The sequence below is a fragment of the Barbatula barbatula genome (genome assembly GCF_947034865.1).
Source record: "Barbatula barbatula genome assembly, chromosome: 14".
Classification (NCBI taxonomy): Eukaryota; Metazoa; Chordata; class Actinopteri; order Cypriniformes; family Nemacheilidae; genus Barbatula; species Barbatula barbatula.
In genome coordinates this window covers 310,043-327,192 of record NC_136777.1, presented here as the reverse complement: position 1 = coordinate 327,192, position 17,150 = coordinate 310,043, and the positions used below count along the sequence as shown (strand labels likewise).

General features: G+C 39.5%; 3 protein-coding genes across 4 annotated transcripts in view; 1 reads left to right on the top strand and 2 right to left on the bottom strand.

Annotated features, from left to right (window-relative positions):
* The window catches only part of LOC306903871 (uncharacterized protein), a gene marked incomplete at its 3' end in the record, with an annotated part of 13,445 nt that extends 12,985 nt beyond the window's left edge, over nt 1-460 (top strand). The window contains exon 5 of the mRNA XM_079473411.1: nt 286-460. Coding sequence (XP_079329537.1) covers nt 286-460 — 175 coding nt within the window. The remainder of the gene's footprint in view (nt 1-285) is intronic.
* Nucleotides 461-1,516: 1,056 nt separating this feature from the next.
* LOC306903870 (kinase non-catalytic C-lobe domain-containing protein 1-like) lies at nt 1,517-11,643 on the bottom strand (the record flags this gene model as incomplete). The annotated part of the gene is made up of 15 exons (XM_079473410.1): nt 1,517-1,647; nt 1,793-2,295; nt 3,695-3,890; nt 3,961-4,045; nt 4,539-4,616; nt 4,699-4,857; nt 4,927-4,988; nt 5,553-5,624; nt 5,987-6,101; nt 6,273-6,868; nt 6,953-7,064; nt 7,702-7,842; nt 8,014-8,072; nt 10,005-10,203; nt 11,530-11,643. The coding sequence occupies 15 exons, from the start codon at nt 11,641-11,643 to the stop codon at nt 1,517-1,519; spliced, it is 2,622 nt and encodes an 873-aa protein (XP_079329536.1).
* Nucleotides 11,644-15,165: 3,522 nt separating this feature from the next.
* Nucleotides 15,166-17,150, bottom strand: part of LOC306904099 (adhesion G protein-coupled receptor A1-like) — a 41,741-nt gene continuing 39,756 nt past the window's right edge. For both annotated transcript variants that reach the window (XM_079473762.1, XM_079473763.1), the window contains one exon: nt 15,166-17,150. This exon is cut by the window's right edge and continues 906 nt beyond it. In XM_079473762.1, coding sequence (XP_079329888.1) covers nt 16,775-17,150 — 376 coding nt within the window. In that variant the 3' untranslated portion in view covers nt 15,166-16,774.

Genomic DNA, 17,150 nt, shown 5'->3' with positions numbered 1-17,150 from the left:
AGATCAACATAAATCGTGTTGTATGAGAGTTTAGATTGTAAAACAAGATGAAAAGATGATTAAGTCAGTTATTATTATCATTTTCTAATGTTCTTTTTTTAACGTGTAGATAAAGAAGGACCAAACGGACTAACAGAAACTATATGATAATGTGATCTAGTAAATACAGTTTCTCAAAATCATGAGTTCAGATCTCCTTCTTCTTTAGATTGGCAGTACCTGCACTGATCTGCCGCATCATATCTCTCCACATAGACACGGCTCTGACAGCATGTGAGCCGTCAGGAGAAAGACCCTATTGTGTCTCACAACAACACACAACAACAACAACGCCTGGCATCTTCATGTGACGCCCTACGGCCTGGAGACCCAGAGGAGAAACATTGAAACTCCTGATGATGAACTCGTGTTCTCTTCATCTGTTTGGACAGAGACCCGCGTGGAGGAGACAGAGAGCTGAAGCTTCCTTTAAAATGATTCTGCTCTGTGTGTTGAGACGATGTCACATGACTTAAATTATTTAAAGCTATATGTTGTCTTACAAACCGCATTCAAATGTGAATATTGTGTTTTCTACTGTATACTGATGGGTAGGTTTGGACTGAAAGATCGTCTGGTGTCTGATAAATCCAGCATCACACCTAAAGGAACAATTCGCCCAAAAATAAAGATCCTGACATTTGAGTTGTTACAAATTTATATACATTTCTTTGTTTGGTTGAACACAGAGAAAGATGTTTAGACGAATGCTTGTAAGCAAACAGTTCTTGGACCCCATTGACTCCCATAGTAGGAAACATTACAATGGAAAACAAAAGTGCTTCAGAACTGTTTGCTGTCCGACATTCTTCAAAATCTGAACAAAGACAATTACAAAGAACATTTTCCTACTATGGTAGTCAATGGGGTCCAAGAACTTTTTGGTCACAAGCATTCTTCTGAATATCTTTCTCTGTGTTCATCAGAACAAAGACATTTATAAAGATTTGGAACGACTCGAAGGATTCTTTTTAGGTGAATATTGATAACTTCTGCAGTTTAGGCAGAATAACTGAAAGTATGTTAAACTTCAGCATGGATCTAAAATGCACCTATTAAACTAGAATAGAAAAAAGACTTCATGCTGGAAAAACACAGCATCAACCGTCCACAACACCAACCGCACAGCACAAGAGATTCACTGTAGAAACGTCATAGCAGCATCACTCAGAACACCTTAGCAACACCCTAGCAACCGCACAGCACACAAGAATCACCGTAGAAACGTCATAGCAGCATCACTCAGAACACCTTAGCAACACCCTAGCAACCGCACAGCACAAGAGAATCACCATAGAAACGTCACAGCAGCATCACTCAGAACACATTTTCAACCACCCGTAACAACTGAGCATCTGCACACACGATCACAACTGATATTCTTCAGAAAATAACAAAACCCAGTTTATGTGTGGAGTTTTCCTCAAGTATATTTTAGATGAGACCAAGGTGAAATAATGAGATGTGCTGATGATACTCACAGATGATGAATGAGACGATATAACACACACAACAGCTCCGGATCCCAGAACACATCTCTGAACTTCTCATTTACTGCACCGCAAAACCTCTCAAACTGAAGGGTCTTCAAAGAACAGATGTACTCCGCTACAAAGACACAAGAAATCACACGACTGGTGTTCGAAAGTTTCCATTTATAAATCAGATTGAGATCAATAAACGGGAGTGTGACCTTCATAACATGATCTGAGTGTGTAAAGACAGTTTAAGACGTAATGTTTGAACGGCTTACCCACGGCCAGATCTTCAGATCCATTCTCCACAACCCCATCACAGATAAACCGATGTCTGAGTAGATGTGTGATCTGTTGTATACACGAGGATCTTTGAGAGGTCACAGATTGAGTTTCAGGATGAACTTTAGCATTTCTTCTTTCAGGAGACACTGAAGATTCTCTGTTAATATCACAGACACTTTTATTCTTCATACTGTCATCTGATTTCTTGTTTAATCGCCCTTCATTTAGTGATTCCTGGCCTGTGATTGGCTGAAGCACAGCGATGTGAACAGGAAGTAGTGTTAGATGTCCCATCAGAGGGTCCTGCTGTAACAGGAAATTGTTACCAATCCCACAAACACACGTCAGAGTGGATAAATCTGGCTGAACATCAGAAGTTTGAGGAGTCGCTGGAGAATTCTGAAGAGTTTTACTGCTGGATGAGGAGAAATCTTTATCACGTCCACCGTCCACAACATCTCTCTCCTCCCGTTGCTCTGTCAGAATATTCTCAAACCTTCAAAAAATGGAAAAATGAACACAGATGATTAACGCTTTTAAAACAGGCCTCCCATCATCTCTAATACTGTTAGAGACCACACAATAAAATCTCAGTCTTAAAGGTGAGGTGCCACGGTGTTTCTTTACAATATTAAACGTGTGTTCCAGATGATACAAATCATTTTTGTATTTTTGATTTACTTGATTTAAACTATAAATACAGAAATGGGCAAATAAAAAAGATGGTTTGATAGTAATAAATTATCATAAACCACTAATAAAAGTAAATGTATGTTTTTCGGTCATTTTTAAAAAGTACACAAGAGCAGATTCAGGTTGATGGCTTAGTCCTAGAATGAATTACTGAAAATCAGTTTCTCTGTGTCAGGGTTCTGCCACTGGGTGTCAGGTTTTTCTAGTCTTAGGGCAGGATCTTGACAGTACCACGTCTTTTGTGTGGAGAGAAACACATTATTGTCATTAGCTTCCCTTTAGTGTTTCAGTCCCCACACCTGCCTTGAACATATTAACGTTGGCACTACTTAAAAGAGTTTTTGTATTCTGTTTGTGGAGTGAAGTTGTGGAATAGATTAAGTCCGGCGATCAAGCAATGTCCAAGTATTATCCAGTTTAAAAAGAGGTACAAAGATATGATCTTTACGAGGTATAGGGAGCAAGAAGGGTTTTGATAACACCTAGAATATCTAAATCCACCAAAGGGGGTCGAGCTTTCTCATACGTAGCACCTAAAGTCTGGAATAACCTTCCTGATATTATTCCAGGATCAGACACACTCGCCCAATTTAAATCTAGATTAAAGACACATCTTTTCAGCCAAGCATTCACTTAATGCAAATATGCTTAATAAACCACCAGGAGATGCTGACATCAGATATTATTTACTAGAATCATTTAATTTACTATATAAAAACACCATGTAGCGTGTTTTACCCTTTTTTGGGGTTTTTATTATTCCCCTGTAAAGCTGCTTTGGAACAATGCAAATTGTGAAAAGCGCTAATATAAATAAAGTTAAATTGAATTGAATTTTGACAAGGTGTCTTCACCAATTCATTTGTATATTTATTGATTGTTTATTTTATTTTTATTTCTTTATTTTTCGGTTTTGGCTGTTTGATTGATTGTTTTGTTTGGTTTAGTTTTGGACATTCTTCTGTAAATGGAGTGTGTTACATCCGCTTTAATGTTCTGTACGAGAGAAGTGATGTGAAGAGAACCAGAGAAGCAGCAGCTGATTTAAGGCAAGTCAAAAACTTGAGGTGTTTCTTTACATGGAGTATACTGCATTAGTTGTCTTTTTAGGCACACTGAGCGTTCTTCACACATGCCAACAGCAGTTATGAGGCAACATCAATGAAAAACATGCTCATGAAAGTTTAGTTTTTGGAGCAGACCTGACAGAGTCAGTCAGTTGTTCTGTAAAGACGGAGCGCACAGATTGATGGTCAGTTTGGAGGGTGTTTGGGGTCAGAACTATGGGACTGAAGTGTGTAGCAGGAGATGTGAAGGCCTCTGGCAGTGTGATGTTATGACGAGGAACCGGACCAGTTACAGGAGCCATCCGGCCTTCACTGACCAATGAGACAAAACCTGCGAGAAACACAAACACCTCAATAACAAACAAAGACTTCACCTAATGATGAGGAGACAAGACTCTCACCTGTCTGATCTTCTCCCAAGTGTGGATCAGATGTGTTTTCAGCACACTCAGGAGAAGATGTTTGATCTCTACACCCAACCAACGCCTTCAATGAAAACACAAACCAGCTGACAGCTCTTCATGCATTAACACAACAAGGATCAAATCAAACATTCCCCCTGATGATCTACACAGAGGAAAAGGTTCTTGCTCATGAGTTTCTCTTTATAGCTCATGAGATTTGATGAGTTCTCAGTTGGGTTTCATTGAAGTATCAATTTAAGTCTCAGATTGTTGCTCAGGAGAAATAAATAGAAAAACAAACGAGACTGTAAGTGTTCCAAAAATGATGAAGAGTATGGAGGTGTAAAGAAAGAAATCATCTGGATTTGAGTAAATGTCATGAGAAATGTTTGAGTTGATATTGAGATCTTCACTAATAGTCACTTTTGATTGCAAACGAGACAAATTTGAGCTCCGATTGACACATTGTGTCTTTCAGGAGAAATATATGAGACACACATGAGACTGAAAACAAACGTTTCCATTTGATGGAATGATGTCTTCAGTTCTGAATCTTCAGGGATGCTATGACATACCTGCTGTAATCTGCGGATGAGCTCCATCCAAACCATCTCTGCATCCGTTCCCTGACGGGCGAGGTAGTCACGGCAACACTGAAACATCAGTTAACAGAGCGGATGTGAAAACTATTCCTGCCTTAACACAAATGAAGGACGGTGTTTTAAAGACAAGCACCTTTTTCACGGTTTCAATGGACGGTCGTTCCACCGGAGCTTTTCTGGCCATCTCCAGCAGAAGTCTCTTGAGTTTTCTTGGCATGGCCAGCTTTTGATTCGGAGACAAATGAAACTTTGCTGTGGTCCAGAGGATGGCTGCCACCCCATACACGCACGCCTAAAGACAACTTACAGTAAAACACACATTTATACGAATCAATCCAGAGCGATTACCTTAAAGACAAACCTTTTCTGTCACAATTCCGTGTGCTTGAAATTCAGGAGCCATGAAAAACACGTCACAGGAGGCTGTGCAGAAGAAAATGAAATGAAAATTTGAATACACAATATAAAATTTACATCAAGTTATCCTTTATGAAGCATTTATAAACGTGTTCATTAATGACTAATAAGTCATTTACAAATGCATTATAAAGCAGTTATAACCGCATGAATAAAAAGGGGGATTCTAACAGAATACCTGTCAAATAGTGAACAGGTATAAAAACAACACAACACTCTACAGTGTCCAGTATGACTGACTATATTAGAAACAACATCAAGATAATAATCAATCTGCTTTCCAGTCAAATAAATAATGAATAAATAGATTTATTAAGCATTTATAACATGTGAGTTAAACGTGGCTCACTATTTGGCAGGTATTTCGTAAGAATCCCTCTGCACTTATAACTGCTTCATATTGCATTTGTTAATGACTTAATGAACACATTCATAAATGCTTCATAAAGGGTACCTTAATGTCAAGTGTTACCCAAAGCTCTAATTCAAATAAACACACACACACACATATTCCACAACAGCTACTGCTTCCCTAAAGATATGATCTGTTGCTATGGTAACCAGCTGTACCTGTGTTTTTAGGTCTCATGAACAGCATCTCTCCTTCACAGGTCACAAACACAGAGTCCAGGCACAGGTCATCTTATCATACAAAGAAGAGGTATTACTTTCTCAAATACATAAACAAACAAACACAGCATCAATTCTGAATAAATCATTTTGATTTTGGTTCAAATTCATTTGAATGGATAAAGAAATATTTGAAGAGTTTATTTCCAAAAAGAGACTTCAAAATGTTCAAAAATCATGTTTGTTAATAATTAATATCAGTGAAACCGCAGTTGGTTTGTTTTTATTTAAGCCATAATAACTCAAAATAAATACAGCAAACTAACACAAAAATTTATACCGTAAATAGTCACTTTTTAAAGTTAAATGTCAACCTTATACTTATGTGACCAAACCACAAGCAGAGACAGGTGGTGAGGGTGTAGATGTGTCACCTGGCAGGTCGGTGTAGGTCTGAAGTGTTGTGAGACACATGTGGCATAAAGCCCAGAGCTCATTCACAGAGAACGGCTCAGAAGACTGTGAGAGAACATCTCGCAATGACATCCACTGAGAAACACACACAACCAAATAACACACAAAAGACACGGAGACTTCTGTTGGCATTGTCTTCTGATCGAATGTTTTCATTACAAATGTCATCCAAATCAGAATCGAATGTGAATGGGTCAATGTGAGATGCGTTGTATGACATCTGATCATCGTTTTCAAGTGTTTTACCTCGTTCTGAAACTTTACATTGAAACACATCATACTTCTGCTCATGTGGTTTGAACCAGCGCAGCGATCTGCGTCCTCACGGGTTTCCTCGTCTACAGCGTGATGGGTCTGCAGTGTGTCGGGTTGTTCAGGCGTGAGGTCTGATTCCTCTCGCTCTGAATCTGAAGTCTTAACCTCTTTCTTCAGCGCGACCCGATGCGGTCGGCCGTTCCAGCCCGTCGCTGCGTTCTCCTCCTCTGTGATGTCCGAGAGATCCGCCATCATCATACTGATGGGTGTGTACGGAGGAGGAGAGAACGCCGGAGGGTTGTTGGAGTCGGGCACGGAGCAGGAGCGGTTGAGGGCTCTCTTCGCTCTCCCTGACCTCCTCCTGTGGACCGGTGAGCTGTTCTGAGACCTGCTGTCTTCAGTTGACCCTCCGGACCACGGAGAGCCTTTAGAGATCACAGCTCTGCGTCTCACCGGCAGCTCTTCCCCATCGCACGAATCAGACGAGAAGTTTCGGATCATCAAGGCGTCAGCACTCTGATTCTCTACAGAGTTGGATCTTGAGCTATGGTGTTCCACAATCGGCTCACTGGATTTCTCCCATCCGTCTGTCAACGGGCAGAGAAACAGCATTGTTTATTACACACGCAACAAATGCTGTGAAACGCAACATGACCCATCAACACAGAGACCTTGAAAGACTGACTCTATGGACAGAACCCTTCGGCCGATGGCAGAGAGACTCCGACAGATGGATGCGGGCGAGATGCTACCGAGCACAACCTCCACCTGTGACATCACATCCTGTCCAAACAACACAATTACAAGATATGCAATTACTCCTGATTCAACTCTCCTCTGTTCATCATGTCATGCAAAGGAAGATGAATGAAGTACTAATGTGTTGTCTGTTCGGTCGTGGTATGAATTCGACCCCTGTTAGTTCAACGTGAATTCCAGTTACAATTCTTTCTAGTGATTATTCACACTCATGTGAGACAGCGGTCAGGAAAATATCATGAAATCTGTCTGTCACACTATCTGAAATACACGGGTGTTAGAAAAGCATTATTGTTTTTTTCTGTACAGTGCACTAGCTATGAATAACCACAAGGTGGTGCTAAAGGGCCCTCATTATTTTAAGAGACATTGTTTTGTCTCATAAAAGTGATCTTTTTTTGTAAGGCGTGTTTGTAAAATCTACTTAAATGTCTTCATTTGACTAAAGCCTAGACCGGACCTAATCCCTGTCTGGGAAACCGCCCTTTGGAATATTAAAGTACAGAACTGGACTGAAAGATCAATCCACCCGTTTCAGTGTAGCCAACATAAAAGTTACATTTTCACTTTCAGCTGTTCACATTTCTACAGAGAAATTAATATTTCTCAGTTTATTTTCTTTTTATTGAATTATACTAAATCCCGACTGACAAACAGAGACCTGCAGACGTGGTCTGTCCTCGGGTTTCTCCATCTGCATCTGTGTCAGTAAACGTGTGCTCTCTGGACTCAACTCAAGCTCAACATCAGTGATGTAATTCAAGGCTGAAGAAAGGGAGGAGCCTAATGAGAACACGTGACCCTACAGAGAGAGAGAGAGACTTTAATTGGTCACTGAACATGAATACACTGTGTAATTAATAACGTACCCTTATATCTTTTAAATTGATAGTGGTCTCTACAATAAATCAACACTTGTCCTTTGCATTCATATTCAAATATAATATATATATATATATACACAGCGGCTCACCTCGAATGTGTTTCCAGTCTTATCAAACTCTGGAGGAATAAAACAGCCATCGGGATCATCTGAAGATAAACAACAGAGAAATGAAAGTTGAGTAAGGGGATAAATGATATGTTTCTGCAAAGAAGAATAAGAGAGTTTTGCCGCAGTCTGGCTGTTTATCTAGGGCACAGAAGAGGATTCTCCTTCAGACACTTCTGCAAAGTTTGACTCTGTTAAATGGGTCAGATATTGTTCTTCTGAATCTGAGAGGATCCTCAGGGTGACACCAGCGGCAGAAGTCGCCCCCTCACACGTGTACTGACCCTTCAGAAGAGAATCACATCAACTCAACGGTTTGAGAATTACACCAGTCCTTTGTGTAGGATGCCCCCCCCAAATAAAGACTTAAATTTATGAAAATTTACTTCAACTTATGATTTCAATTAAACCAGAAACTCATTCAGTTATACAAAGCTGGAACATGAATTAATTTAGTCCTTGCATGAAATGAATATTAACATTTATATATTTTATAAAATGCCACAAAATCGGTGGTCCTCCTGGATCCATCTTTGGGAGCCACCAGACGTTGATTTAGACAGAAGCATGTGTGTCTAAACCTCAAGATATTCTATATATAACACATCAGACTCTTTCTGAAATCTCAATCTTGGCCTATTGTATTAGTCTCAGATGTTTCTCTTGAGACTGTAGTGAGACTAAACGGATTATTAATGATAATATTTAACCTATTATCTTATTTTTTCTATGTTTATTTTATTTTAATTTAAGCTAGTTGTGCAGGCACCGTTGAGCTTGTAGAGACGCAGCAGTAGTGTCAGAGGAGGACTGGTTCTCCTGGCTGGGTCTGGGTTCTCCCGAGGGTTTTTTCCCCATTGGAGTTTTGTGTTCCTCGCCACCGTTTGTCTGACCTGCTGACATGAGCTTTAGAATTTAAACTTGATTTATTTATTATTATCAGTTTAAAATGTTACGTACTAATTTATGAATTTATTATTACATATAGGAACTCATAGTCCGTTTAATATTTGACCTGCGTTTATCTCTATTTTCTTAGATGTGATGTGATGTGATGTGTGTGTGTGTGTGTGTGTGTGTGCGTGCGTGCGTGCGTGCGTGCGTGCGTGCGTGTGGAGTTGTGTATGAATGTGAGTGTTTATGAACCTGTGTGTGTCTGTTTTCTGTGTGAGTTTACTATTTTGTTTTTACTTGTAAAACCTTATAGGTTTTGCTTCTAGTCAATATGTTTCATGTACAGCTGCTCTGTAACGATACAAGTTGTAAAAGCACAATATAAATAAAGTTGAGTTGAGCAACAAGTCCTACATCAGATGATCAAAAATCTCAAGATGAACATTTCTCAACAAGTTTCCTCTCTTCCCATCATTGCTCAGATGTTTATATAGCTCAGGAGATTTAAAGGAGTTCTTAGTTGTGTTGTATTGAGGTCTCAGATGATTCTCATAAAATTGCTCAGGAGAAATAGAAGGAGAATCAAGTGAGAGTGTAATTGTTGAGACACATGAAGAGTCTGGAGGTGTAAATGAATGTAGATGGAAGAGGTCAATTCATCTGGATTTGAGTAAAGGTGATGTGAGTTGATATTGAGATCTTCACTAATATTGACTTTTGAACACAGACGAGACAAATCTGAGGTCATTTTGACACATTGTTGACGTCTCTTCTCAAACTCTCATGACAAACACATCTGTGGGATTTTTGACTGGAGATACAGATGAGATTTAAACAGAAGTCTCCATTTGCTCTCCATTTAATCTCACTGATGTCTGGGAGAATGAACTAAGATATTAAAGAGATCTCTGTGATATCTCTTTCTTACGAGATGGTTCTGTGTGAAAAGACAGGAACCGACATTTAAGCGTTCTTATGTAAAACGTTTCATGGATTCTTGAAGACACAAAGCTGTTTTTTAACAGATTCGTGGTGAGTGAAGGTGATCATTGAAGAGCTGAAGGCCAACAGTGACTCACCGTTCATCTGTTCCATGAAACACACGTTGCCGTGAGCGTTGAAGGCCAGCGTGTCGGGCGTTATACAGAGAGTGTGATAGAGCGGAGAGAGAGAGATGCTCTGTAGAGAACACACACACTCCACACACACCGCCCACAACTCCTGTTCCGTCAGACCATCATCTCTCAAACACAGAATATCTGCCAGAGAAACGTTCTCCTGAGAGCAAACACACCAGGATTAAACTCATTCACATGTTACAGCCTGTGAAACATCTCTTACTTGATAAACTCCTTCACATCTCATTTGTAAGTCGCTTCAGATAAAACTGTATGCCAAATGAATGAATAGAAACGTAATGTAAGTAACCGTGTCTTCTTTGTTTTTACTGACATCACGACTGCTAAGCACCAAACCTGATGTTTTTCCCTGTTTTATGACATCTATAAGGTTATACAACAGACACATGGCAGTGTCATGAATGTGCTTACTGACCTAAAATAATACTGCAGAATCTAAAAGAACATTTTATCTTTAATGTTAAAACTCCTCATTCATGTTCATGTTTTGCATATTTACATTGTCTATTTGTGTGACGCTGCTAGACAGTGACAACGACAAATATATTTTGCATCTTGTTAAATGGATATAGAGTCATTTCAGACATTTGGACTTCATACAAAAACACACTGTGCACGTGGTCTATACAGTATGTGTTATTTCTATGTATAAAAAATAGATGATGTGTGTATGACGTGTGTGTTACTGGATAACCTTTACCAATAAAACACTTCAAGAGTCAATGAGGAAACTGTTCCCTGATCAGATCAGAAAAGTCCATTCCGTCCATCAAACATCCAACTATTCTGATGTGAAATGACTTGATTGATGAAGGTCATTTGCGCTGAGAACAAACCACAGCTTGAGCTGATAAAGAAACGTGTAACCAGACAAACTCTGTCAACACAAGAGACTAACAATGACACAACACGACACGACACATCGAACACACACGCATTTATTCACAGAGCGACATTTCCATTCATTTCTGGTGTAAAACAAGAGTGTGATCTCATGCAGCTGTGGAGGAGGAGGAGACGTAAATAGACAAACTCCCCGGAGAAACACGCGCGCATGCGCACACACGCACTGCCCTAGATAAGCTCGTGCCTGAACCTCTGCTTGTCTGTACTTATTCAATCAACACCTTGTGTTCAAAACTCGATGAAACCGCACAGGTCTCAGATCAGTGACACGGGTCAGATAACAATTTACAAAAGAAAAAGAAAAGAAATCAAATGTGTTTCTTATGTTATGTCCTCTCTTACAGTAGCTAATATCAGGAACTTTAGTATTTCCACTCCACGCGTTTAAACACGTACAGGTGACAGAAACTTGCAGTACTTTCAGTTACTTTTTACTATTATATAATTCACTATCATTTCTTTGATATAACCACGAATAACACAATGTGTGAACTTGTCATTTCTACCGGAGCCGCCCTATCGATCAGCTGTCAATCAATCAATCAATCATGAACGTCACCTCGTCCTCGAGAAGTGGAGGAAGACGCTTTTTCTTGTTCTCCTCCACAGAATCATCATCATCATCATCATCCTCCTCCTGCAGGTGAAGCGCTGCGCTCCCGAACGTTCCCATGATGCTTCGGGATCAAATTCCAGAACAGACGAAGCGTCCGATTCTCTCGCGGTCTCCCGGTAACGCCGTGCGTCGTGACGTCAGATGTGAGATCGGTCTCCGTCTGATCCGCACTGCGGAGAACGCTCGCGCTCCGGTCCGATTCGCTCGATGGCAACGGGGCAGTTTGCAAACTCTGCTGTCATGGCAACGGCCCTCTCCAGCACGCCTCCACGCGCAGTGGTCATGTGATGGTCTTGTGGCGACTCGCTTTAACAGGAGGACGGTTGTCTCAGTCTGTTGAAATTGACATTTGGGATGAATCGGCATCAAACAGAGCTTGTCACCCATAACACATCCAGGTTCATCCTCCTCCACATGAATTATCCATCATTTACTGCTGCGTGGACGCGATGAAGGGATCTGCTCGTCTGTGGTCACGGTTCAATGATTCAGATTCAGTTAAGAAATGCTGCTCAGGTTAGAAAGTCAAATGTAAAGCATTGTTTGACATCTACTGTAAATAATGTGTTGTAACAAATGAATCCACAAGATGGCGATATATACCTGATCAGAATCCAGCAACATCTTATATATGGAGAGTTTGTTTCCAAAAAGAGATTTATTCCGTTTTCATTTGTTTTTATAAAATAAAGTTTTTTATTAGGTCATGATTTATGGTGTCAGTAAGCTGTTTAAGTTATGATGGCTTACATCAAAACAAACCAACTGCAGTGTAATGTATATTAATACATAAAAACACGAGTTATCTCATTTTGGATTCAGATATTCGTGAATGAATTCGGCGAAACATGTTTTTTTGCTACGAGTACCACAATATAGCCTTATATCCACAGAAACATTGCTCTCCATCATCTCGTGGTATTGTCTATATCCCTTTTCCACCGGATCCCAAACCAGGGAATCAATAATCTCATTTTTGTCAAGTCTAGATGTGGCGTGCTTTATTAACATTGAAGATCTTCATCACAACAAAACTGTGAAACGAGATGAAACCAAATTAAAAAATATTAAACATAATTATATGAGTTGCTGACAAACTCAAACACAACAAGCAATGTGGTGAGTAAATGTGCAATAACCATCAGACAGTGACCGGCTACACACGTGACGGGGCTCTGTGGGACATTTATAATCTTATTCGTTCACAAACTGTAAATTATAAATTGAGATTGCTATGAACAATGAAATCCGGACCAGATTCATTTAAAATATCAATAATAAGAATCTTTCGGTATACTGTGCCTTATTTAACATTTTATTATGATTTAATAACGTCCACGAAATTCCAGTAGTTTTCTGTCAAGACTTCATACAGCATTCACAATGATCGAGTCATCCATTCATTTGTCACTATAGAGACTTTCTTCAACAACAGCTCATCGCTAACACACGCAGTTCATGCACGACTGCAAGTTGCACATAGATGCGTTTCTCTGCGATTATCAGTGAAAGTGTCTGGACTGACGAAAAAGGCAAATTGTTACTTACATTGAGATTTCACCTGAAGCATGATGACTGATGCCAGAAGAGCCGCGCGCATCAGCCCATGCGCCGAACGGGGATCAAAACTACATTTACAATAGAAACCAAAATGATATTTATAATTCTTCTCTTTCATTACCAAATGTAATTGATCGTCTTTGTTGTTTATCCTGAATGTTATTCTGCATGACTTCTGCTAACCGTGTCAAATCTTTGGCTGAATGAACGCACTGAATATTTGTTGTGGTCATAGAATTCAAAAACACGTCCAGTGAAATGAGCTTCTCTTCACCCGGACAGTGACACTTAGCTTTATGGCAGTCCATATATGTTCATTATCTCAGGTGGATAATTCATATGTTCACATTACATATGTGTTAAAAGCTCAAAAGACCTGCAATCGTTGTGTCTCTTTACTGTATAAAGCAAATTGAGCAGATATACGAGCACCTTCGGTGAACTGACCTGTGCTCCAAACCAGAGAAATCCAACCACCTGAAAAACACAGATGAATGAATTAACAACACCTGAGAATAAATGTACTAGTACAAGATCAGGCTCAAAAATAATTTACATTTACTTAAATAAGGGTTTGTAATTCTTGCCACTCTGTTACCATCATTTTATGTGGAAGCATCTGTAAAAATGTTTAATGTCAGGATTAAGAATGTGTATTTTAATGACTTTTCTAGGCCTGTAAATCAGTATATAATACATTTTACATATAATATCATGTGTGATAAATGAACAATGTGTCTATCTATCTATCCGCCTGAAGGTTTTTATTTTGCATGAATCATTCCTTTTGGATGTTCAACGCTCTGATGAATATTGAATATCTTTATGGATTTTATCAAATTGTCAAACACAGCGAGATTTGAGTCTGACGCAAAAGATACAAACATATAACCAACAAAAATCACACTGTGAGCTGATATCAACATTATCATGATCTCCCGCAGACACAACACACACACACACAAATGGCTGCTGAACTCTCTGCTGGAAAAATACATTTATTTATGGTGATGTAGAGAAAGGTGCACGTTGTCATCACCCACAGACTGTGTACAGTGCACTGAATAAACACCCACCCACTCAAGATCACTGATGTGTATTATAGTGTCTTAAAGGGAACGTCACGCATTGAAAAAATAACAATTCATCATTAACACTTAGACACCTGCATGGAATTCTGATTTGTAAGTATATATATATATATATATATATTACAGAATCTCACCATTAAAAATAAAAACCAAACTCTGTCTCACAGGTGAATCATAACAGACTTTAGAATGGAACTGGATGGAGTTATAAACTCTATACTCACCCACATCACAGTTAGAACGAGTCTTCTCTGTCATTAAGATTGAATCGGCGTGATGATTTTTGTAAAAGTGTTTCATGAAGACAAAATAAAGAACTGGGATATAGAGGATATAGAGTTATAGAGAAGTGAGTTATAATCGTTTCATCCTCCAGCAATGATAACAAACCTCACAGTGTAAATCCAGAGATACGGACAAATGCATTAAAACAAACATCAAACACTTTAACTCAGATACTGAGCATTAAACTGACTTCATAAAAACCTCTCATCTTCAACATCTCTTCATTCAAATATCATCACACAGTATTATTCATCTTCATTTGTGGCGCATGAGAACACATCTGTGAAGAAACAGCTGATGTCCGTCGCCATTAACACGATCCAAAAACACAACATCTCATCGGAACCAGACATTCAAGAGAAATGATGAGAATCAAGTCTTATTTCTGTCCAACTGTGCAAAAAACCTCCGCTTTGACTTTCTGCTTTTCACCGGAGGAAACGAGTTGACTGATAATGTAAAGATGAGAAACACTCTTAAAAATAAAGATGCTGAAACACTTTCTTCCCAGCGATGCCATAGAAGAACAAGGAACCATTTCTCTTCCATTTTAAGGTCTGTAAAACTGTTTTTGGTCACTACAAGAAACCTGATGTGCGACAAAAAAGTCACACAACCATACAGACTGACAAATAACCACCTTTCAGGATCCTTTATTTTTAAGAATGAAAGCAACAGATGAATCTCACAAAAGCATGTACAGGTCACATTTACCCCGAAATCAAAGAAATAGTTTTATTATAGTCTGTTGTCTAAGGACCATAAAGAGTCTTTGCATTGTGACATTTTAATGATCAGTATTTAATAAATACTCAAATGTAACGCGATACAATTTTATACTTTTTAATGACCTCAAAGTAAAACAAATAGGCCTATTACACTGTATATCATTCCTTCACATTGTGAGTGTTTAAACTTTCATATTCTCTTTCATTGTGGGGTGAAAAGTGAGACGGACATTTTGTGAAATTCATTACTGCGATGTTATTTTGGATGGATGAAGTGTTACGTCTTGTAGTCACAGTCCGTTGTTTTATTGAGCGAGGACGCGTTGTTCTTCATCAGTATGTGATGTTAAACAGATCTGTCTCTCTACAACAGTGAATCTCAATCACATTATTCTGGTTTTGTCCTGCTAGTATCAGTGACACAATGATGAGGATGATTCTGTGAGCTGTCTACCGGCTCAACAAACAAAACATCACTCAAGAAACGGACCAAAGAAAATGTAAACATTTTAAATCACACACTGCAGTGGTAGAAGTGAAAGTGCACTTTTATTACAATGATAATAATAACTTTAGGGAGACGGTGCTTCCTCCATTTCTGCACTAAAGTTCTGGAACGCACCGCCAGTTCACAGAAGATCTGCTCAGACCATTTCAAATGTTTAAATCTATGCTGAAAGCTCATTTATTATCTGTTGGAAATGATCCTCTCTTTATTGTTTGTGTCCTTTGGTCTGATTCTATTCCTGTTAACATTTTATGTCATTTGCTTGTACAGCACTTTGGGCAACCCTGGTTGTATAAGATGTGCTTTAAAAACAAACAAACAAATAATGTGCAATATTGAATAGAAATAAATATTTCAATAATATGGATTTTAATGTTTTAAAATAAAAATGGAGGAAAGTAAAATGGGGTCATAAAGAGTTACTTCATACGTCATTTTCCTCTTATTTTGGAATCAATGAAGAAATGTTGGCAGCTTGCTAGATTTCAGAGCGTTTCATCACACGCAGGTCAGACAGAAGCAGGACTTTTTTGTGTGTTTTACTAAGTTTTGGCTAGTTGGTTTCACAGTATATATGAAGTTCATGTGCAGCCATGGATGTTTAAGATTGCTGGTGAATTGTCTGAATGTTTCCTTTCACTATGTAAAAATGATTTTGAGATTCGTGGGACCGTAAAGTACGCCTATAAAAATAAATATATGGCACATCAACCTTCACAAACATACACGCTGTGACAATGTTTGTTAACTGCAATGATACTTGTACAAACACACCAGCCATGTGCACATTGAGTTTCAACACTGAAGTCAATCTCCAGAATTATGATTCTGATCTCATGACAGTTGACACATCCCCATAGCAACCATAGTGCCGTCTGTAACCAGGAGACATCACTGCTTCAGTGCATCTGTAACCCAGTGCACACGTGGTGCGCTCAAACTGTCACGAAATGTTGTGAGGTGCTAAAAATCGCTTGAAAAGTTCCATTTTGAATTCCTAGAGTCATTGCAGTAAACTACACGGTAGTTTCATTTCTCCAGGGTCCGGTGCGTATATTCCGGGTGGTGTCAGCGGGGTAGAGAAGTCCGTCGTGCGCTCCTCCCTTCAGAATGCCGTTCTGGTTGGGCAGATTCTGAGGGAAGGATTGTCTGTGAGGATGCAGTTCTATGCGGGCCGTCGCTGCATCATCCTCCACCATCTTCCCGCAGCGGCAGAGGAAGGTGCCGGTCTCTGCCGTCTCAGCCTGGCAAAGGGCCGGAACCAGAAGCTCGTCCTTTGCGCAGCAGATGTGGTGATGGCACAGCGCCGCGTGGCAAACGGAAGCTTCGTGGCGGCAAATGCGGTGCCCTTCGTGCACCAGATGGCAGGGCTCGTGCGGGCTGTTGGTGCGG